The sequence below is a fragment of the Alosa pseudoharengus genome, unplaced genomic scaffold (genome assembly GCF_046254945.1).
Source record: "Alosa pseudoharengus isolate Yale_2024_CS ecotype anadromous, Long Island Sound unplaced genomic scaffold, YU_APseudo_1.1 YU_APseudo_1.1_scf_24, whole genome shotgun sequence".
In the NCBI taxonomy this organism is placed as follows: Eukaryota; Metazoa; Chordata; class Actinopteri; order Clupeiformes; family Clupeidae; genus Alosa; species Alosa pseudoharengus.
In genome coordinates, this window is record NW_027468689.1 from 12,326,282 (window position 1) to 12,351,281 (window position 25,000).

Genomic DNA, 25,000 nt, shown 5'->3' on the forward strand with positions numbered 1-25,000 from the left:
CATCTCTGATAAAGACATCTGGTAAAACACCTCTAGTAAACACTTGTGGTAAACATCTCTGATAAATATCTCTGGTAAACACCTCTGGCCAACACTTCTGATAAACATATCTAGTAAACATATCTGATAAAGACCACTGGTAAAACACCTCTGGTAAACATCTCTGATAATGACTTCTGGTAAACACTTCTAGCAAACATCTTCGATAAAGACCTCTGGTAAACACCTCTAATAAATATATCTAGTATACATCTATTATAAAGACCTCTGATAAACATCAGCACTTCTGGTAAACACCAGCAACTTTATTACCTCTGGTTAAGACCTCTAATAAATATATTTAGCAAACATCTCCTGGGTAAACACCTCAGATAAACACCTCTGGAAAACATTAGCACATAAACATCTCTGGTAAACACAAGCAACTCTATTACCTTAGATCAAGGGTGTTAAACATAAGGCCCGGGGGCCAGATCAGGCCCGCCAGTAGGTTTCATACGGCCCCCAAGATGTTTTGGATAGGAATATCCACATCCAGACGTCTTCAACAATTTGTAATAAGTAATTTCTGTGATAAATTGATTACACCTAGAACTACAAACCATCCTCAGGAAGGAAGAGGCCACAACATTGACATGGAAGTAAGGTGTTTCAAGACAATTGAGTAGGATATGATGTCAGTAGATGATTTGTACTTCCTTGCTCATAAGTGGGTAGAGTAAAAGAGTACATCATCAAACAACAATCTGATACCAATGCAGAGAAATGAAAATGACCATGACGGCTCCCATGAGGTCTCATTCCAACAAATCTGACCCACTGCCTAATATGAGTTTGACACCCCTCCCTTAGATAAACACTGATAAACATCGGCACCTCTGGTAAACACCTCAGATAAACACCTCTGGTAAACACCTCTGGTAAACACCTCAGATAAACACCACTGATAAGCACTTCAGATAAATATCGGCACCTCTGGTAAACACCTCTGGTAAACACCTCTGGTAAACACCTCAGATAAACACCTCTGGTAAACACTTCAGATAAACATCAGCGCCTCTGGTAAACACCTCAGATAAACACCTCTGATAAGCACTTCAGATAAATATCGGCACCTCTGGTAAACACTTCAGATAAACACCTCTGGTAAACATTAGCACCTCTAATAAACCCCTCTGGTAAATACTTCAGATAAACTGATCACTGAAACATCTCTATAACACATGGTGCAGTTGTGTGTGCCAGAGTTTGTAGTGAAGGATGCTCCCTCAGAATCTGTGAATCTTATAGAACGTTGCTGATCTCGGCTTTCTCGCAGCCTCAATGTGTGCTCTTGTGAGCCTGTGTATGTGTAAAAATTTGAGTGTGTGAGTGTTTATATGTGAGCATGTGTGAATATGTGAATGAGTGTGTGTGTGTGTGTGTGTGTGTGTGTGTGTAAGAGAGAGAGAGAGTGTTTGTGAAGTTGTGTGTGTGTGAGTGAGTGTGTCTGTGTGCGCGAGTGTGTGTGTGTATGTGTGCGTAGATGTGCCTTCACTCACACGCTGGAGGGTGACTGTGTATTGTTCCCACACCACCTCCTCCATGACTGGGTTCTGCAAAGAGAGAGAGAGAGAGGGGGGGGGGTCAATCCAACAAACATGCACTGTTTGCAGACCTAGATAGCAAGATAGAGAGTCTTTCACTCTATACAGTGTATATACATATATATGTATACAGTAAAAAAACTTTTATTAACCCTTACAAGCCCGACCGTTCTAATTTCGTTACAAAAGTAACGATGACCAATCGTCTAATATCTCAGCTGTCCAATGACTGATTTTATTTCTGAAATCTTCCCCGTAATGCTGACAATATAAGCTTCAATTTGATATGATTGATTAAGGGGTTTATGGCGCGAAATGTTTTGGATACTGCCACTGGTCACACCCAACACCTGCCACTGACCATCGACGGTGCTGTGGTGGAGAGAGCGAGCAGCACCAAATTCCTGGGGGTGCACATCAGTGAAGACCTCTCCTGGACCACCAACACAGCATCACTGGCGAAGAGAGCTCAGCGCCGCCTGTACTTCCTGCGGAAACTCAGGCGAGCAAGTGCTCCACCAGCCATCATGACCACATTCTACCGAGGCACCATTGAGAGCATCCTCTCCAGCTGTATCGCTGTGTGGGGCGGAAGCTGCACTGAATACAACAGGAAAGCCCTGCAGCGCATAGTGAACACAGCTGGAAGGATTATTGGTGCTTCACTCCCCTCCCTGAAGGACATTTACACCACCCACCTCACCCGCAAGGCGACCAAAATTGTGAGTGATGCAAGTCACCCCGCTCACAATCTGTTTGATCTACTGCCCTCTGGGAAGAGGTACAGAAGCCTGCGCTCCCGCACTACCAGACTCACCAACAGCTTCATACACCAAGCTGTTAGGATGCTGAACTCTCTCCCTCCTCTCCCCCCTCCACCCTCAGCTACATAACATCCTGGACATTGGACCCACAAATGGCCGCCTGCACCACTCCACTTGCACACTTGTACACTTTGCAACTTGTTGTTGTTGTCCTGGAAACACAACACTTCTGCTGCTCTTACATAACTTGCACCACTATGCCACTTTATTTCTTACTTAGGTCAAACAGAACTACCTCAGCCTCTTATTGGCCTGACTTTGCACTAGTATTTTATTTTATTGACTGTCTATGCACAATTTCAACCAAATTTTGCTGCTCTTATTTTTTCATTATATGTGCCCTCTTATTTACTTATTTACTTACTTTTTTGTTTACTTGAATGTTATGTTTGTCTGTGGACTTAAAATTGTTAAAATATGTCTTGTCTCCACCGTGGGATAGTGAGAAACGTAATTTCGATCTCTTTGTATGTCTGGAACATGTGAAGAAATTGACAATAAAGCTGACTTTGACTTTGACTTTTTGACTTTGAAGATGAGTCTTGAAAAAATATTTTCACTTCAGCCGGTGCATTTGACGTGGACAGCCGGATGCCACCTGCACTTAAGTTGGAGTTTACCTCAACTGAAAACCACACAGCTGGATAAACTGAGGTAATATTGTTTTTACATTGGTTCTAGTTATGGTTTATCTTAATTTGAAGTCCTTAAATCATGTTATTTGACAGTAATATGCTTTATCATCAGCGTCAACATTATGGCATAGCTGCTCCAACTACTACTCTGTCGTCTTTCCATCAAGTACATATTCCTGTATAGCAGGAGCTTGTTATAAAATACGCACATAATAAAACTAAAGTAGCTTGTATGGCCCTGGATTGTAACGGTAGGCAAATTTGTTTTATTGATAAACAAAATTGCTGTCAGATTTGGCATTCTGCAAAAGGGGATGCGTTTAGTAATGGGTCATAGCTCTTCTGTGTTCAACCTTCAGGTTCCCCACCCCACCTTTCCCTATCCTCCTCTGTGAGTGTGTGTGTGTGCGTATGAGTTTGTGTGTATGTGTGTATGTGTTTATTCTCCACAGGCTTGTTCTAAGTATGTAATTCACTTTCAAATGTTTCGAACACATTGAGTTTTAAGTTTATGTTGATTGTATTCCTAGCTTTTCATAAATGATAATACATTTGATATATGTATATAATTTTCATATTATACTGATTCATATAAGGAAGTTGTATCTGTTGAATCAAATGTATTTTATGTCTCTATTCCGAAATGGTCTTCAATACAGTATACTTCCTTTATTATTGGTAAGGTATGTTTTTTTGTCATTCTTATTGACTGTAGCATTTGCTTATATACAAATAAATGGTTTATTTTTATAGACCAAATAAATCTAAACCATTGTATCTGACTTGATTATTAGTTTTTATGCATACTTCTATGTTGTTGGTGAGAAAGTGAATGTGAATTCTGTCAACATTTTAAATCCCGTTTCCTGCATTTTTTTACACTGATCACTAAAATTATCATAACTTTTAAAAAAGTTAATGATATTCCAATACAGTCTTTTTTCATACACTCTATATTGTTCTCTATCTTGTAGATAAATATGATGAAAATTCATTTTTATGTGAATGAAATAAAATTTTGACAAATTCCGGATATACATTTGGAGAGGATTCTCAAATACTGTTCATTACTATATCAACATTACCTTATGTATTTTACATCATTTCATAGAACTGATCTTTCTGATTACAATGGTATGTATATCCCATTGATGGTATGTATTATACTCAAGAAATACGTTTTTTTGTGTGAGGAGTTCATCCAGCACCAAAAATGGAATGTTCGGCACGGGCAGGAAGGGTTAACAAATATAAACATTTAAATTTAGTCATATAAATATTTTATTTTAAACATTAAAAACAAATAAATTGATAACCCTTGCATGTGGGTGAGTGATAGTCACGTCATATATCAAACTACACAGCTTTGTCAGGAACCACCTGTCAGATTTGAAGTGTGTGTATCACCCACCCACCAACTGCTTAACACACGCCGAATGTGGGCGCCTGACAGAATGGCAGGATGTGCAGACCTTACATGGCATATCTCACACACACACACACACACACACAAACACACACACACGCGCACAAATGTACTGGCACATGAAAATTCACGCAGTTTGGACACCATACAAAAGAGATAAGAAAAAAGTAGTTTCCACTCCCTCAACTTTATACAACATGATAACATATACACAAAAACATCTACAATACACACACACACACACACAGACACACACACTTACGCCGCCCTGTAGAATACGGATGGCTTTGACGGTGTGTGCCCATTTCCTGTGCAGTGAGAGAACAGACTTCATGCTGCCACTGTGCTACCTCACAGTCTACTGCCAGCGCATCTGTCTCTGCCGCCACTCACATACACACACACACACACACACACACGCGGCTGGCCTACATTCTGTCTAAATCCTGATGTCCTCTGCCACCCGCACGTACACACGCAAAAAAACAGGGCATTTACACACACACGCTCTCTCTCACACACACACACATTCTCTCTCTCTCTCCCTCCCTCCCTCTCTCTCTCTCTCTCACACACACACACACACACACACACACTTACTCTCTCTCTCACACACACACACACACACACACGAACAAAAACAAACTCACACAGACACACTAACTCAAACACACACACACACACACACAACACATATTTATGCATTGCACCCACACATCTTGTGGCATTAGGTTTGTGTGATGATCATTTTGAAGATTTTCCAAGCTGCCCCTGAGAACACGCCTCAGTCTCTAAAGCCAACAGGAGTACGCACGCCAACAAGTGGAATTCTGGGTAAAAATACTCCACTGCATAAGAGACGGGTAAGGCAAGGAAAGGGGGAGAGGATAAAAGAGGAGAGGATAAAAGAGGAGAGGACAGAGAGGAAAGACCAGAGGAGGACAGAGAAGGAGAAAAGAAAAGAAATAGAGAAAAGAGAAAGACGGGTGTCAGAGAGGAGAGAGGAGAGAAGAGAAGAGGAGAGGAGAGGAGAGGAGGAGAGGATGAGGAGAGGATGAGGAGAGGAGAGGAGAGAGATGAGGAGAGGATGAGGAGAGGATGAGGAGAGGAGAGGAGAGAGATGAGAGGAGAGGATGAGGAGAGGATGAGGAGAGGAGAGGAGAGAGATGAGAGGAGAGGATGAGGAGAGGAGAGAGGAGAAGAGGAGAGGAGAGAGATGAGGAGAGGAGAGGAGAGAGGAGAAGAGGAGAGGAGAGAGATGAGAGGACAGGATGAGGAGAAGAGGAGAGGAGAGAGGAGAAGAGGAGAGAGGAGAAGAGGAGAGGAGAGAGATGAGAGGACAGGATGAGGAGAAGAGGAGAGGAGAGAGGAGAAGAGGAGAGAGGAGAAGAGGAGAGAGGAGAAGATGAGAGGAGAGAGATGAGAGAGTGGAGAGGTTGAAGAGGAGAGAGGAGAAGATGAGAGGAGAGAGATGAGAGAGTGGAGAGAGATGAGAGGACAGGATGAGGAGAGGAGAGGAGAGAGATGAGAGAGTGGAGAGGAGAGAGGAGAAGAGGAGAGGAGAGAGATGAGAGGACAGGATGAGGAGAGGAGAGGAGAGAGGAGAAGATGAGAAGAGAGGAGAGGAGAGAAGAGAAGATGAGAGGAGAAGATAGGAGAGGAGAGAGGAAAAGAGGAGAGAAGAGAGGAGAATATGAAAGGAGAAGATGAGGAGAGGAAAAGGGAGGGACAGCAACTGGTTGTTACTCTTACACACACACACACACACACACACACACACACACACACACACACACACACAGCTAGCACACATACACACGCACACATGCCCACATGCACACATACTTCCAGGAAAAGGTAAAGGGTGATTTGAGTGAAGCAATTCAAATACAGCCTCCCGGCTGTTACACATCTTATCTCGAGGATTAAAACTGAAATGCGCGCACACACACACACACGCACACACACACACACTCTTACCTCTCTAAACCCCTCAGCTCATCACCGCTGCAACCAAAGAGATTAATACACACATACACACGTCTACACTCAGGGACAATGTCAACACTCGGACACATTCCTCGGTTAACACAGCAGAAAGGGCCACTTTCAGTCTCAAAGCAGCATGCGACAGAACACACTCTCTCACACACTCTCTCTCACACACACACACACACACCTGATAGCTGTGGCTGAGGTCACAATTTTCTATAAACTAACAAGGACGGCAAGAGGATCACACACACACACACACACACACACACACAATCTCTTTAATCCACTCCTGCTGTGAGAGCAAGACAATGGGGCCTGATGACACAGAGAGGGTGATCTAGCATCATCCTGACGACACAGACACAGGGAGACAACCAACCAAACCAACGACACGGCACAGGACACGACTCACTGAGAAACAACATGTGGCCACGCACTGTGGGCGCCTGGATGATCTAAACAAGTGCAACGGCTCTAGTAAATCCGCCTGCTGGCACATCATAAGACATGCCTGCCCCCTAGTGGCAATGCCTGTACCCTACAACATCTCGGAATGTAACAAAAATGTAACTCGTAAATCAGGTTACTAGTCCAAGAATACTGGCATATACAAGGAACTTGGTCGCTGCATTTATCCTATCCGTGAATTAGTGAACACACAGACCACACAGTGAACACAGTGAGGTGAAGCACACACTAACCCAGAGCAGTGAGCTGCCTTGCTACAGCGGCGCTCGGGGAGCAGTAAGGCGTTAGGTGCCTTGCTCAAGGGCACCTTAGCCGTTCCTACTGGTCAGGGATGGAACCGGCAACCCTTCGGATACAAGCCCGAAGGGTCATGTCATTACACTGTATTGGTGTTGTGCATAAGGATGCAATTAATTATGTTTTCCATGTCATTTGTTAAAGTAAATGCTCAACAGCCTAACAAGTAGAATAAAATATATCTTGGATTATAGGAGATAAGTGTCTTGTAACAATAATTTCTATGATTTTGGTGAGCTCTACATGAATTACAAATAACTATCTGGACGTGGGTTACGTTCACTGGACTGGTCATGTCAGACGGTGGAGCAGATTGTGTCTAATTTGACACAGAATGACCAGTGGAGAATACCTAATACCGGCGCTCGGGGAGCAGTTTGGGTAAGGTGCCTTGTTCAAGGGTGCTTCACCCACAATTTTCCTACCAGGTTACAGGTCAGATTCCCTAACCAGAAGACCACGGAAACCCCGTGGCTCAGGTCTGCAGCAAAAACTAAACACTGTGCAGTGTTTCCCACAGAATTGAATTATATTTGTGGTGGTAGGTTTGCAGAATTAACTTGAATGCAACAGCTTTTAGCAAATTAGTGCAGTGTGGTTATGATGCTAACCAGATTTAAGCACAATTTAGTGCAACCTGGAAAATCATTGTGTTGTGGTCAATGTTGATATTGTGGTGGGCCGCCACAAATAAGTCAATGTATGGGAAACACTGCTGTGGGTGAGCTACCTCTCTGGTGTGTTTTGTCAGGTCCTTCGTTAAAATATAATGTACACGGTTTTGGACAAAAGTGTCTGCTAAGACATCTGAATATAAACATAAACACAAAAAAACATGATGTCATGTGCAATTGCTGACTGTACCTTTAACTTTTTGTGTCAGCTCAAATTTGACGTAAGAAATTTAGACCACAGCAAAGTCCCAGCACACACACACACACACACACACACACACACACACACACACACACACACACACACACACACACACACACACACACACACACACACACACACACACACACACACACACACACACACACACACACACACACACACACACACACACACAGGGCTTTAGACACGCCCAATGGTGCCGCCTACTGTACCTTGATGATGGGGCAGTGGCTGGGTGCGGAGAGCCGACGCAGACACCAGTACTGAGCTTCTTTGGTCCAGTAGAACTTCTCCCACGAACAGCTGGAGTGGAACAGATCACCGCTGGACTGCTCCCTAAAAGAGCACAATACAGCCCAATCATACTACTGAGGAGTCATGACACAGCAGAATCATATCACTAAGAATGGGTAATGACACAGAAGAATCAAACCACTAAGGAGTCATGACACAGCACAATCACAACACAGCAGAAGTCATGACAGCACAAATCATGAAGCTTTTATTACTACCAAAGTCCTTTTAGGCAAGTCCCTCCACTTGGCGGCCATATTGCAATGCTTTTTGGGCACTTATCGGGCATCTATTTCGCCAGAAATGCGCGTGCGCAAGGCTTCACGACACCAACCTTGCTCCAGCGGCAAGATCACAACACATGATTGGCACGATGGCTTCACAACACACCACATGATTGACTCAATGTATTCACAACACAGCACTTGATTGGCTCAATGTATTCACATGTCGACGTTTTGCCGCGGAAGGGGTGGGATATGTGTAGACAACTGCCATATTGGCGTTACAAACTAACCCCATGCATTTCTATTGAGGATTTTTTGAGTGATGTGTCTCCTCATTAGAAAGTCTCTGTTACTACTACTTACCACCAACATTGAGTTCATGGGGTCCATTTGAACTGAAGTGAACAGCTCAATCTATTGGTGTTTTCAGATATAGTTCCTTTTAAAAGAACAGAACTCAGTCCACTAAAAGGGGAACAGAAAGCGGACCAAAGCAAAAGGGGCAAACAAAAGGTCATTTTGTATTCACATTGTGGGCTGTATTTTGCACCCTGGCGCATGGTGTAAAACTCGTTTTCCACCCGACGCAAAGTTTAATTCCTAATTTTGCACGTTTATTTTTTAAACAATGCGCCCAAGGGTGTGGCAATTAACAACTTAGGGAGTGGCCTGGCGCATTGTTTAAAAATCGCTATTGTACACCTGGTCAGAAGTCTATGGTGAGTTGTTTATATGTTATTTTAAGAGCGCATTGTCAACAGTCATATTGGCGGGTGCACAACGCACCATCCTTCTATCATTCATGAACGCACACCAGCGCATGTCCATGCAAAACATTACAAATTGCACGATTGCAATGGGTAACATAATTAGAATAAAGATATTACGAAATACTGTACATCTCATGATGAGTAGTTATTCACCATCATTTGCAAATTGGTAATGACGGTTAAAAGTGATTAGGGGAGAGTAACTTACTGTATAACTGTCTTGACGTTGACTGACACACCATGCTGAAGTTAGTTTCACTTTGCCAATGAGTTCAAATAATAGACTAGTGCAAATGTGTGAAGGCTATGCTAGGTTTTAGTAAAGCATGGTTTAGTGGAATGACTATTCCATATGGTCTTGCAAGTAGCTTCCTTCAAATGTGCCGTTGACTGTCAAAATACCAATGCATTCTTTGACATCGCGCCTTAAAGGGAATGACAGATGTCATTCTCATTGGTTTAAATGATGTTACACCCCAAACACACCCCCATGACTGATTAAGAAACCTAGGAACACCTTGTTGCGCCATGCGCTCGACATTTGATAACGAAACCCCTCCCAATGTGGACTGGACATCCAACTAAATTTGAATAAGCTTTTGACGAGTGACTATGCACTTTAGACGGTCATGATAAGGCCCTGTGAGTTAATTTGAAAGAGGACTCAGATCTCTTTCTGGTGCACTTCAGCTCTGATGGGGCCTCAGTTTTCTTCCTGTTCACATTACCCTCTCTGGGGGTCTTACTGCTTAGGATGAGTTATTTAGTTGCTTTGGGCTAGTTATGTATGAAACTAGATGTACCACAAAGCGGTACAAAATATGACCACTGCTCAGTCCTGCACATTATCTCCGCAAAAATAAATCATGCTGTCAATTTGTCAAGTGTGTGTTTGTTTTGTGTATACAGTATGTGTGCTTCTGTGTGTGTGTGTGTTCGCTTGCAAGTGTGCATGTGGGGGTAATGGGGTGTGTGTTTATGTGTGTGTGTGTGTGTGTGTGTGTACGCACACGTGTGTGTGTGTGTGTTTGTGATTGTGTGTGCGTGTGTGCATGTCAGTGTGTGTGTGTGCATGTGTGTAGCTGATATGGCCCCCCATGAACGGAATTCCACAAAACTTGGCATGCATTCAGAGGGTGTTATTATGTTCCTACACTTCACATCTCATGCAGTTTTGAACCTGTCAGCCAAATATACCTGCGATTACAACTTTGCCTTTTAATTTTAACTAGGTGGCGCTGCACTTAAAATGAGTGGATATAGGATGTGTTGACATGACCCCTGGAGACAAACAAATACCAAAATTATTTGGTCATCCTACACCCTACGGTTCTCGAGACAATCACAGAAAACTGTCCGGCCAAGCCTCCTTTCGGGGGGCCCGGTGCAGCGGGCGGGGGATGGATAAAAAAAAAAAACAATGGTTCTGTGTCATCCTTGTGGTTCCGTGTGATCCTTGTGGGACTACATGCACACCAAGTTTCATGTAGCCCAGTCTTTCAGTGTCCGACACAAATCGACACAAATTACTGAAGAAAAAAAAAAATCCAGAAAAACAAAACTCTGACTAAACCTTGTGTGTTAGCTAGTTCGGCAGTCATAATAAAGATCATAACCCATGATTTGTGTGCTTAATAAATATATATATATATATATATATTCTGAAATGTATAATAATATTTTTCAGAATGAATTCTGATCTGAAGTTATTGCAAAGATCCTCTTGATCTGTCAGCCAATCACACTTTCTAATTCAGTGGTAGGCCCACCCTACCTGGTTACTATTGCTATGTCTAACAACCTTTAGCTCATGTCTAAAATGACAGGTGAACAGCACCTGTTAAGTGCCCTGTGCAGTCTTTCTTGTATGTTTGCCACATGTAAGATGCAGATTTCTAGCCTACATTGTTAGTTACCAATAGCTTTGATGAAAAGATATTTATTAGCCTAACATTAAAACACACTTGTTTGGCTGTAGCTAAATTGCAAATGTCTGTATCATGTGTCAAATGCCTGTATCATGTATCAAATGTCTGTATAATAAACAACATACCTTCTCCTTTGGCAATGGCAAGTCAAATAGGACAAAAAAGGCTAGCCTACAAAGAGAACCCAGGCACTTGTTCGCAACGCACAGATTAGGCAAACTGTGCTGCGGACTTCAAAGGTGGTCTCAGTTCAGTTCCTTTGAGAGGGGTCTGAGTTTGGTTGGCGTGTTCACATCTGCACAAAAAAATGTGACTGTCGGAGTTCGTTTAGAAGGCTGAAAGGGACCAAGTGTGAAAACACCCTATATGAATCCATATAACCTCAAGTGAGCTGCTGAATCTATGAGGCCATATGAATTACTGAACGGATATGAAGCCATATGAACTACTGAATAGATATGAAGCCATATAAACTGCTGTAAGACAGGTGTCACTTGCGCTCAAGCCTTATCGGTGCTCACAGTCCAGGACTAAAGAGTCAGAAGGACTGGCTGGGCCACTTCAAAGAGACTACACCCAGGGATGACCGGAGCACTCAGAGAACTTTTAAACTTTTTTATTAAGGTGCACAAACGACTGACGTTTCGACAAGAATGTAAAGGAGAGGGCATCTTGGGTCATCAGCCAGTCATGTGACCTCCCCTACCAACACTAGCCAGAGTTAGACAGCTAACCACACACACACACACACACACACACACACACACACACACACACACACACAAACACACACACACACACACACACACACACACACACACACACACACACACACTCTTTTTCTCTCTCTCTCTTTGCATCTAAAATCACTGCATAAACAAAGCCACATATCTGCACACAGCTTCTACTGTCCAGTTGTGTAGTCTGGCTCACACACCCACAAACACACACACACCAACAGATACACACACACCAACAGATACACACACACACACACACACACCCCAACAGATACACACACACACACACACACACACACACACGATACACACACACCAACACACACACAACCAGCAGAAGGTACTGGCCCACAAATGACTAAACCAAGGGAAGAACTGGAGCACACAATAGTCTATTTGAGAGAATTATTGCAAACGACTATCGTTTCGACACACAGCAAGTCACACACACACACACACACTGACTCTGGCTGACACACACACCCAAACATATGCACACACACATACACATACACACAGCTGACTCTGACCGACACGCGGGGACACAAACACAAACACAAACACACACACACACACACACACACACACACACACACACACACACACACACACACACACACACACACACACACACACACACACACACACACACACACACACACACACACACACACACACACACACACACACACACACACGCGCGCGCGCACGCACACACTCACTCTGGGGGTCTCCACAGCTTCCTGCCGGGGGGAAGGAGTTCTCTCTTGTTCAGTGGTGCGATGCCAATGGCGGCCTGCATGATGGTGATGAACTTCTTGTACTTCATCTCCTCTCTTCACTGGCTTCCTGCTCTCGCCTCCTCTTCATACAGTACCATCCTCAGGTCAAATACTCCCCATCCCAAACTCTACTCCGACACACACACTACCCAGTCTCTCACACACACACACACACAAACACACACACACACACTCTCTCTCTCACACACATACAGCCGTGCAGCCTCTGTGTGACACACACACACACACACTCACACAAACAGCCCCGCTGTCGCTTCTGCATGTGCACATGTGGACAGATGTCCATTTCGTTCTCTTCTTAAAGTGGGAGGGGAAAAAGTGGAAGAGAGAGAGAGAGAGATGAAGGGGGTGAAGAGAGAGAGGAGCAGAGATGAGGAGAGAGAGAGATGAGCTGAGATGAGGAGAGAGAGAGAGAGAGAGAGGGGGGAAGAGAGTATCCCTCTCTTACGTAATTGTGCGATCTCTAAACATTACTCTAATGAAAGAAGCACAACCCACAGAGGATAATTGTGGCACTAAGCCTGGACAGATCATGCATGCATCTCAACCCATTCCCATAATCCTCTCTGCCACTAAGCTTAGCCCCCCCTCAAATCACACACACACTCTCAGCCTCCTTCACCCTACTGCACAGTCCTTAAATCTCCCTCCCTCCCTCTCTCTCTCTCTCTCTCTCTCTCTCTCTCTCACACACACAGACATAAACCCCCACTCTTAGCCCCCTACACACCTCAGCATGGACATAAAATCCCACACACACACACACCTCAAATGACCAGCTGTCTCCCACTAAAGCCTACAGACGCTGTTGCAGAAGTACTTAGAGCAGAGTGTGTGTGTGTGTGTGTCTGTGTGTTCTGTCTTTTTATGCGAGTTCTGAGAATCTCTGAGAACCCAGCTGAACTAGGAGTTCCTTTCCTTCACACACAGTCATTGTGTGTGTGTGTAGTGTATGTGTGCAAGCATGCGTGTGTGTTCCTGTGTGCATTCCTGGGTTATCTGTGTGTGTTTTAATCCCTCTTTTGTTAGATGTGTGTGAACAAAATATGGGTGTGTTGAGTGTGCTTGGTTACTTGAGGGTTATATGGGGTGCAACAGGGATGGACAGGAGGACGAGTACAGGACCCTGGTGGATGACTTTGTGCAATGGTGCAGGCTCAACCATCTGCAGCTGAACGCAACAAAGACCAAGCAAACGGTGGTGGATTTCAGGAGATCTAAGCCACCTATGCTGCCAGTCTCCATTAAAGGGGTCAATGTGGAGGTGGTCAACACATATACAAGTACCTGAGGGTACACATGGACAATAAACTGGACTGGTCAGCCAACACAGATGCACTGTATCGGAAAGGGCAGAGTCGGCTTTACTTCTTGAGGAGGCTGCGGTCATTCAATGGCTGCAGTAAGCTGAGCTCCTCTGGATGTTTTACCAGTCTGTCATTGCCAGTGTCCTCTTTTATGCTGTGGTGAGCTGGGAAGGCAGCATTAAGAGGGACCCGGGGCAACTGAACAGGCTGGTAAGGAAAGCTGACTCTCACAAGCATTCAGCTGGAGTCACTCACAACAACCTCAGAGAAACGGACCATGAGTAGAATGCTGGCGATCATCCGCCACCTACTACACAGCACGCTCAATAAACAGAGGAGCATGTTCAGTGGCAGACTTCTGTCACTGTCCTACTTAACAGACAGGTTGAGGAGGTCCTTTGTCCCCAGGGACATCAAACTCTTCAATGTCACACAAAAGGGGAGGGGAGAAGATGGACTGTTCAGCATGAGCCTGTCTCTCTCAGACCCTACCATCATATCACTTTGCCTGCTGTCCACCTGACTGTTTAACAGGTTATATTAGCCCGTCTACATACACTGGATTGTGGTCATAACATCTACACCTTACAACTTATTCCCTGTTTTTTTGTTCTTTAAGTATATTGTGGGGCAGCCTTGGCCTACTGGTTAGCGCTTTGGACTTGTAACCGGAGGGTTGCCGGTTCGAACCCCGACCAGTAGGCATGGCTGAAGTGCCCTTGAGCAAGGCACCTAACCCCTCACTGCTCCCCGAGCACCGCTGTTGTTGCAGGCAGCTCACTGCGCCGGGATTAGTGTGTGCTTCACCTCACTGTGTGTTCACTGTGTGCTGAGTGTGCTTCACTAATTCACGGATTGGGATAAATGCAGAGACCAAATTTCCCTCACGGGATCAAAAGAGTATATATACTATACTATACTATATTATTTTTCTTGTTCTCATTAAGCAATTCTATTATGTTTACATTCTTATCTTCTCATAGTCATAGTTAATATTTAATAACAAGCAAAGTATGTGCACTGTTCAATCCCTGCACTATTCACTTTTACACTACCACCATTGCACACACTCTACCATAGCACCTTCTCATGGTCAATGCATCACATGGTCAATCCATACCAGACCTTTGTAATCACTTCAGATGCTCTTTATTTTTTACATTTCTTTGAGTGATGTTTATGTATGTGAGATATATGTGTGTTTGTTGTATTATGGTTGTATAAGTCAGGGGTTCCCAAACTTTTCCACGACAAGGCCCCCCAACTACCACTAGGTTCTGGCCAAGGACCCCCTTGATGTGTTATTAAACCCATCGACAATACTACGGCAAATGTAAAAATACATTAAGCTAATCCTAATAATTGTTTTAGCCACAAGCACTTCGCGATGGAGCACACAGTGTGTAAAAATTGCATTTGGGGCTTTCTGCTATATGAGAGCTATCACTTTACTATTACTCCCAGTTATTATCATGAAAAATATAATGTTCAGATATGCGACAAATTATTTTAATGGCATTGTATAACAACCCTCATAGTAAAAGGTGTATTTTTGATTTTTCAAAAGTATTTATTTGTTTCTTTTATTTTTCCTTCCAACTTGCTGAGGCCCCCCTGGCACCCGCTCGCCGCCCCACAGGGGGCCCCGGCCCCCATGTGATTTAGTGTGTAACTAACTATATATTTTATTGCATTAATGCTTGTAACTGATGATTTAGTGTGACTGGTCACATGCATGTATTTTAGTGTGTAAGTGTGTGTGGTCACTTGTGTGTGTAAGTATATGTACACTACCAGTCAAAAGTTTGGAGACACAATGCAAATCATCACAGCTGGTATTCTGTACTGTCTGTATGGAGTGGAATGGAAATTTCTAAGTGTCTCCAAACTTTTGAAGTGTATGTGTTTTAACACCGGTATGTGTTTTAATGTGAGAGTGTGGGTGCTATTTGCATTTGGCTGGGCTGTGTGAGTGTGTGTGTGTGTGTGTTTTGACAGTATGTACATAAGTATCTGAATACAAGTTGTGTGTGTCTGTCTGTCTGTCTGCCTATCAGTGTGTGTGTGTGTGTGTGTGTGTGTGTGTTTGTGTGTGTGTGTGTTTGTGAGCATTGCTCCAACAGATTGCACATCTGGATTAGGGATCTGTGGAATGAGCCAGAGGCCAACAGATTTCTCTCCCAAAGATGCCACTCAGAGTGCCTCTACCCAAAATAAACCGCTCTAAACACACACACACACATATACACACACACACACTCATGTACAAACAGATACAAACACACACACACACACACACATACACAAATACTCATGTATAAACAGAGACACACACACACACACACACACACACACACACACACACACACACAATCAGCAGTAATGCACCATACTCTGAACACACAATTGATCTGGGAAGGGACATAAAGCTTAAAAAACTGTATGATTCTAGTTTGGGGCTGATCAGAAAACAGTAGAGTTGTAGGGATTGTTAAGAGAACTGTAGGGTTCTAGTTAGGGACTAATAGAAGAACAGTAGAGTTGTAGGGATTGTTAAGAGAACTGTAGGGTTGTAGTTAGGGACTAATAGAAGAACAGTAGAGTTGTAGGGATTGTTAAGAGAACTGTAGGGTTCTAGTTAGGGACTAATAGAAGAACAGTAGGGTCTGAGCAGGGTCTGGAGAGGATGTACGTGTGGCCCTTCACTGATGACAAACCAACTCAGAAGAGAATGGGTCGTTTCTATAGCAACAAAGAAACGATCTCGCGGAAGCATTTGCTCAGCGAGAGACTCTTGCAACGAGTAATGATGCACGCGGCATCGCGGGGAACCAATCATATCTGTGTATCTGATATAGGCGGGCCAGAGGCGAGCTAAACAGTTGACGGACGTAGTGTTATCCAATTGCGTCAAAGTCCGGAATCAGTCAGTTAACATTGATTGTATATTGTTATCCAAATGTGTGCAGTGAGATTTTCAAATGCGTGCTTGAGATTTTCAAATGCGTACTTGCCGCCCCTCAAGTGGGCCATTACATTATTCGTGGCCAGACCCTTAATCTATCAGAATGGGTCTGGTCCTCCAGGCTAGCTTGCCACCACATTCAACTCAAGAAAGCAAAACTGTGCAGCTCCACCCAAAGCTTTAATCATCTTTTTCTAAATCCTCCGCCGCCAAAAACAACCTCCAACCTCCCTGTTGCGTCGTTTGACTCAGGCTTGCGTAATCTGGGCTCGAGGCCAAACTCACTCTTATTGATAACTCTGCAACTTTGATCAGGAGCACAGCTGCTGAAGTGGGGGATTATTGAAAATGACATTCTACATTTTTATCTCACTGTCAGGCTGTGGTCTTTCTAACCAACACACTGCAGAGACCCACCACTACAAACAGACAAACAGACACAATGCTGTGTGTGTTGGCAGGAGAAACTCCGCTACACCAACGTGTGTGTGGTTTGTGTGTGTGTTGGCAGGAGATACTCCCTTACACTAACGTGTGTGTGTGTGTGTGTGTGTGTGTGTGTGTGTGTTTGTAGAGGATGTTCCACTATACAAACGTGAGTGGATGAGAGTGGTTTAGAAGAGGCACTGCTACACTAACATGTGTGAAAGTGTGTGTGTGTTAACATAAGATGCTCCACTATACTAACCCTCCTGTTGTGTTTGTTTTATGTTTACTAGTTTTGTGTTACCAGTCAAAAATGACCGCTGCATTATAACCTGTTATAAATCCATAGTAGCACACATATTATTATCTAATGTTGTGATAGACCTTTGCATCAACTTGTGTTCTATTGGATATAACTAGTTTTGTACTTCCATTTGCTATTAATGGCCTGCAGGCCTCACTGACCTGAGTTCAAGTCAGAAAGGGAAAGATTCTATTGGAGAAAGGTTCCAGTGGGGGCTGGCATATAGACAAAGAGTGGGAGTAAGGGTGTGTTTGTGTAAGTGTTTTAATGTACAGAAGGGTGTGTTTGTGTGAGTGTTTTATATCTCAATATTTTTTGTGATTTTGACGATAACGATAATTAGTCGATATCCTTTAAAAAAATTTTTTTGTTAGTCTGAGTTACTTTACAGCTCATTATTTATGAATAGCATCATTACAGTAATAACCAATAACCTAACCTGTGACTTTTTAACCAAATCAACCAATGCATTGTCACTCTATGACACATTTCCAATTCTGCCCCCACTTGTGTGTGTGGCAATGACATGGTCTAGCCAGCTACATTAGAGAAGATGAATAGGCCTGACAGTTTGCCAAGAGAAAGTCTGAAGCTGAAGTTCCTTTCAAACCTTTACATAGGATTCACTGTAATTGTAACACAGCAGTCTCTGTGCCAGCGTCATGAGACTCTAATAATGTACATAACACCGAGCACTGCTTTAAGAAGAGCTTCCGTAGCTCTATTGAGATGGCAGGTCCCTTTCATGGGAGATAAGGGGTTAATCCATGACAGTCTCAGTATTTAATTGTTTGCCATCACTGAGGATAATACTAAGTTATTTCCACTATTTTCATGCTTTATCATCACTAAATTCTCTCTGATCTACATTCCAGACTTCTGGAAACAATGTCCAAAATGGTGCATTATGAAGAATAAAATTCATATTATGGAGCTTCATAGTCAAACATTTTATTTCATTAAAAGAAAGAACAAATATGTATCTTTATCTGGTATAAATCCCGTTAGGATCATCAAGTGCCCACATGGTCATTTGGGGGTCCAAATATGCGGTTCCAAAAGAGTCACCTCTGCCGGAGAGGGTTTTTGGACCCCCATAAAACCCCCACCAGTGGTACCATACCCTTCAAATTAATTTGGGCAAGAGCAAGGTTCCCACATATAAGAAATAATCCTGTTTAGAATAAATATGATTCACCCAAAACGTGAAAAATCACACATGCCGTCAACATTTTTTAGGACTTTGGTGACCCACCTCTCACCCAAACAGTAAGGAATGTTGATTCTGTCTCCAGAATTGTGTAGTACAGGCTACAATGAACTACCACGCCAGTTTCCAGCCCTCTACCACTATTAGAACAGACGTTATGGGTTTCCAAAAATGGCAAAAGATGAAATGTGAAATTCCAATGTGTCAATTAGGGCCGTGGCACCCGAAATTCAAATGGACGCCACAGGCAAACCGTTTGAGATATTGACCTGAAACTTCAGATTCCTTTGTTTGGTAACATAAGGCATATATTCACCGCTTGTACATGATACCCCGATATTGGCTGTTTTCACATGGAATGACCCATAAGCCTTTATGAGAGCAAATAAGTGGGTGGGAGCAGACTTTTGAGAGAGAGTTGGTTTGACGATGATACATCACATGTGGTAGAGAGTGTATTTTGGTTGAGGATGATTATACACACTGCAGTGAGAGTGTTTTGGTTGAAAACCATCATAGATACTTCTGTGTGTGTGTGTGTGTGTGTGTGTGTGTGTGTATGTGTGTGTGTGTGATGATGCAGCACCACTCCCCCACATGTCTTAGTGGCAGAAATGACACTCAGGCTGCAGATTTCATGGGATATGCTGCCATCTGAAAACATGAGAGTTATGAGCTTAGCAGGCACGTGAAAATGTGTGTGTGTATGTGTGTGTGTGTGTGTGTGTGTGTGTTTGCTGTGTACAGTATAGTTCTTCTGTGTGTTTGTGACTGTGTCTCTTAATGCTTTTACATAAGCAGTTTGATTCATTGTAATCCTGCTGTTTCTGCCACGTGTGGAACAAGCACACAACACACACAAACACACACACACACACACACACACACACAGGGTCACATATCTGACATTGTATGATTGATGTAGGAATCTCCTTCTTAGGCTAGCAGCATGGACTATATTTTGCGCTTACACACACACACACAATATCCAACATAACTCACATACCGTACATACACACATACATCTAACATACCAAACACACTTATTCAACAGAACTCACATAAACACTCACCCAACATACCAATCCACACACACATATGAGATACACAACACACACATGTAGCCTAGATGAACACTTACCAGACACACACAAAAACACACAGAAATTTAAGAGACAGAACAGAGTGAAAGCATGTCGTAGCACGCATATAGTTTTCTCAGAAGAAAGATGTGAGGTTGTTCTAAGATCTGCCTTTACATGCTGATCAGACCTTCTCCACAGAGGAAGTGACATCATACACAAAGAAAAGGGTGCAGCCACCACAACAAGGGCATTCATCCTTAAGGATGTGACAACTCCGGACACATCACCTTTGCACACACACACACACACACACACACACACACACACACACACACACACACACAGTGATTGTTGTAAACTGGCGTGAACCTCTCACTGGCCGAAGTGAACTGGGACGACTATGGTCCTCTTGAATCTATGTGTCAGTGTATAGAACAAATCAACACCTGGATGTCTCAAAATTTTCTTCAGCTGAACAAAGAAAAAACTGAAGTAATTATATTTGCTAAAAATGAGGAAAGACTTAGGGTTGCCACTCTCCTTGACACAAAAGGGTTGAAGGCAAAGGATACTGTTAAAAATATTGGTGTATTAATTGACAGTGATCTAAATTTCAACAGCCACATGAAGGCGATAACTAAATCAGCTTTTTACCACCTCAAAAATATTGCCAAACTCAGAGGGCTGATGTCAAAACATGACTTAGAAAAACTCATTCATGCATTTATCTCCAGCAGGGTTGATTACTGCAATGGACTGTTCACAGGCCTTCCTAAAAAGACTATTAAACAGCTTCAGGCGATACAAAATGCAGCAGCTAGGATTCTAACAAAAACTAAAAGAACTGACAACATTACTCCAATTCTTAAGTCCTTGCACTGGCTTCCAGTAAGTCACAGAATTGACTTTAAAGGAGAATTCCGGTGTGATTTTGACCTAAAGTGTTTTGAAACATGATACCGAGTGTGAACGTATGTCTCATAGCCCATCTCGGCTTGTCCCCTGCACTCCAAAATCTGGTGCTAGTTAGCCGATGCTACCCACAAGGCGGTCAATGGTGGTGCCTCGGCATCGGCATAGCCATGCAAATAAATCACTGTTTTACACCATTTACGAGGCTCAATGTATCTCCACACTTCATTGGTAGACTTCCAAGGGCCCTGACATTTAAAACGAGACATTGAGAACTTTGAAAAAGCACTGGTAGTTTACTTACAAGACGATTTATACAGACAGTATCTTCTCGAAGTTTAGCGTTTGCAGCCATCTTGAATTTAGTCACGATAAGTCAAGCAACGAGTAAGAATGAACAGGTATGATAAGGGATCAGATTCCAAAAATAATTCCGTGGAAATGCATGGATTCCAGTTGCTGCTACTGGAAGAAACTGTAATCCATGCATTTCCACAGAATTATTTTTGGAATCTGATCCCTTATCATACCTGTTCATTCTTACTCATCGCTCGACTTATCGTGACTAAATTCAAGATGGCTGCAAACGCTAAACTTCGTGAAGGTACTGTCTGTATAAATCGTCTTGTAAGTAAACTACCAGTGCTTTTTCAAAGTTCTCAATGTCTCGTTTTAAATGTCAGGGCCCTCGTAAGTCTACCAATGAAGTGTGGAGATACATTGAGCCTCGTAAATGGTGTAAAACAGTGATTTATTTGCATGGCTATGCCGATGCCGAGGCACCACCATTGACCGCCTTGTTGGTAGCATCGGCTAACTAGTGCCAGATTTCGGAGTGCAGGGGACAAGCCGAGATGGGCTATGAGACATACGTTCACACTCGGTATCATGTTTCAAAACACTTTAGGTCAAAATCACACCGGAATTCTCCTTTAAAGCACTAGCCTATTGCTTGTTTATAAATCAGTAAATGGAGCAGGACCTAAATACTTGTCAGACATGCTTCAGCAGTACACACCTTCTCGTCCTCTCAGGTCCCAGGTGAAAAACCTGCTAGTAAAACCTACAGTTAGAACTAAACATGGTGAAGCAGCTTTTAGCTGCTATGCGGCTCAGCTGTAGCCTGGCGGGGCCATCCTATATCATTGAGATGTACAGGCTGAGCAAATTAATTTGCCGCCGCTAGGGTGCGTCTAGATTTCTAGGCTAGCTCAGCTGTGGAACCAACTTTCGGATGACATCAAAAAAGCCCCAACTGTAGCCAGTTTTAAATCTAGACTTGAGACCAAACTGTTCTCAGAATCTTTCTGCTAACTGTGCCGAGTTACAAATTCTGAATCTGCCTTGATAATTATTCTACTTTGTCTTTTATTACTTTTTTTTACTACTTTTGCCTTTGTTTTTGCTTACTAATTATTCTTTATTTTTAAATGATTTTACCTTGTGTTTTATGTTTTCTTTTTATTATGATCTTTACCTTTTAACTATTCTTTGACTATATTGCCCTTCTATGCTTTTATTTGTTATTATTGTTTTGTTTTGTTTATGTAAAGCACATTGAATGACCTCTGTGTATGAAATGCGCTATATAAATAAACTTGACTTGACTTGACTTGACTTGGGTCCACTCAGCCGCTCATAACGCCCTATAAGGCACCTAACAGCAGACACATCGTCAAGACTGGACTCCCGGTAGACCTTTCTGATCTGTTTTTACGCTTACAACACTCTGGACAAATGCATGCCAGGAATGCGCTATATGTGTGAATGTCACCCTGGGCGCTGTAGAGCTACAGGTGTGAATGTCGAACCTGGCTACGTAACGTGCGCTGAAATGTAATTGTATTAAAAATATAACATGTGCACGTCAGTTTAGGCCTACTAGCAGCGGTTAGAGCCATTATTAGACAGTTTGAAGGGCAGTTCCAGGCCCTTTGTTATATGCCGTAAACAATTGTTCTGTCTAAAAACCATGCGAGAACAATGGCCAACCGAAACTGTAAACACAGTTCTGCCATTAGGCCTACGGGCCAGGAGAATGAGTAGCGAACTTACCCAACAGGTCCTTGATGTCTGGTTCTTGTCTATCCTGGTTAGTGTGACACAGAAAATAGGCTAAGAAGTCCAAATGTGCTTAATATTTGCGATCAGATACAAGAATGTTACTCGGAGGCAAACTTCCTGATTCTACAGGTAGACTAAGGGCGTGTTCCTGAAACTGCAGGTGAGTAAGAAAAAACCTAGTCGCAGTGGATCACGTGACGGAGGTCGAGAGAATGGCGGAGTTGTGACAGTACTGGAGAGTAGGTCACACCGAAACTAAAACAGGGCTCAGTTAATGTCAGACTCCCTCGTTGTGCTCGCTCATGTTTGTTAATGATTAACCAGTATACCGTCATGCCTGGTCAGAACTTTGGTATGTTCAAGGCGCACGGGTGACCGGACTGGCCAATCGCAGTTCCACATATTTCCTCACCTTCCCGCTCTCTGACAGTTAAACTCTGTTTCATCACACACGGGAGGAATATGGCTTTCATTGAGGATATCCTCTCACATTGGATCTGCCTTTTTGCGTCCTATGGCCCCCCTGGTTTGTTTGGAGACTAGGGGGCAGTTGGGTGAGTCGACCAGTGAAGTCAAACAGCAGGTGATCTTACCCCTACACACCCCCACACTAACCCCAGGCCACTACCAGTGCCGCGTGCGCGGGACGCAGACGCTGGAGCGTACAATAGGCTTAAGGCACCAGGGCACAGTTGGTCTCCGCCTTCCTCATTGGTCCATCATCTAATGTTTACATTTATTTATTTAGCAGACACACATTCTCTGTGTGTGTGTAAGTGTGTCTGCTAAATTAATGTACTGTTATTGTATGTGTGTTAAACTCCATATAGCTTATTGGATGTGTAATTAAACTCCATTATTGGATGTGTATTTAAACTACACATAGCATATTGGATGTGTGGTGAAACTGAGCAGGAGTGGAGTAAGACACACATAGAGTACAATATACTGTGTGTGAGTGTGTGTATTTCTTAGTAAAACTTGAAGAGTTGTCCATCTGTTGAACTGCATGCATTTGTGAAACAATAGTAAGGCTCCACCTACTGGTAGTGTCTCAGATCACACACAACTCGGACACAAATAACTTCTCATAATTTTATTAAAATATCATAACTTACTGATGGCACATATGACTGATTGATATTGATAAATATATCCTCCTCCCAAACATCACTTATTTGGAATAGGTAGGCTACATGATTAAGACTCAATCTATGCTGACTGGACCTTCTGGACCCTCACCCCCACTCATCATCATCATCACACACACACACACACACACACACACACACACACACACACACACACTACCATCACAGGGGTGGTCCTCAGCAAGTCATTGAGTTAGAAACACCTTTTTTCCATATTATATCTACACACATAAGAACTAAATTATATTTATCTCATAGCTTTCTATAAAACATTATTTACATTCTAGATCACTTGTTACATTCTAGAATCTAGATGACTCAGGAAACATAATTTAACTTAAACACATCCTTCACACACACTCAAAACTCGCACTTGTGTAAACACACTCTCTCTCTCTCTCTTTCACTGTCTCTAACACACATACACACACTCACTCAAAGGTGAGGGGCATAGGGGAGTGGCTTAAAAAGGGAAGGGCCAGTTGCAATCAGGGAAGAGTGACCAGTGCTTTTCATCCGACGTCTGATAACAGTCTGATGCTCTGAACCTGTCTGGTGATGCCTAAGTATAAGTATAGTATGATCCGACGTCTGATAACAGTCTGATGCTCTGAACTCGTCTGGTGATGCCTAAGTATAAGTATAGTATGATCCGACGTCTGATAACAGTCTGATGCTCTGAACTC

The 25,000-nt window shown here is 43.1% G+C and overlaps 2 protein-coding genes across 4 annotated transcripts in view; both read right to left on the bottom strand.

Annotated features, from left to right (window-relative positions):
- The window catches only part of tjp2a (tight junction protein 2a (zona occludens 2)), a 37,360-nt gene extending 14,051 nt beyond the window's left edge, over positions 1-23,309 (bottom strand). For all 3 annotated transcript variants that reach the window (XM_076303180.1, XM_076303181.1, XM_076303179.1), the window contains exons 1-3: positions 23,155-23,309; positions 8,341-8,464; positions 1,542-1,595 (exon numbers count right to left, since the gene is read on the bottom strand). In XM_076303180.1, coding sequence (XP_076159295.1) covers positions 1,542-1,586 — 45 coding nt within the window. In that variant the 5' untranslated portion in view covers positions 1,587-1,595; positions 8,341-8,464; positions 23,155-23,309. The remainder of the gene's footprint in view (positions 1-1,541; positions 1,596-8,340; positions 8,465-23,154) is intronic.
- A 935-nt stretch (positions 23,310-24,244) lies between these two features.
- The window catches only part of pip5k1ba (phosphatidylinositol-4-phosphate 5-kinase, type I, beta a), a 12,288-nt gene continuing 11,532 nt past the window's right edge, over positions 24,245-25,000 (bottom strand). Inside the window, exon 15 of the mRNA XM_076303183.1 lies at positions 24,245-25,000. This exon is cut by the window's right edge and continues 672 nt beyond it. The gene's annotated coding sequence lies outside the window, so the exon portion shown is untranslated.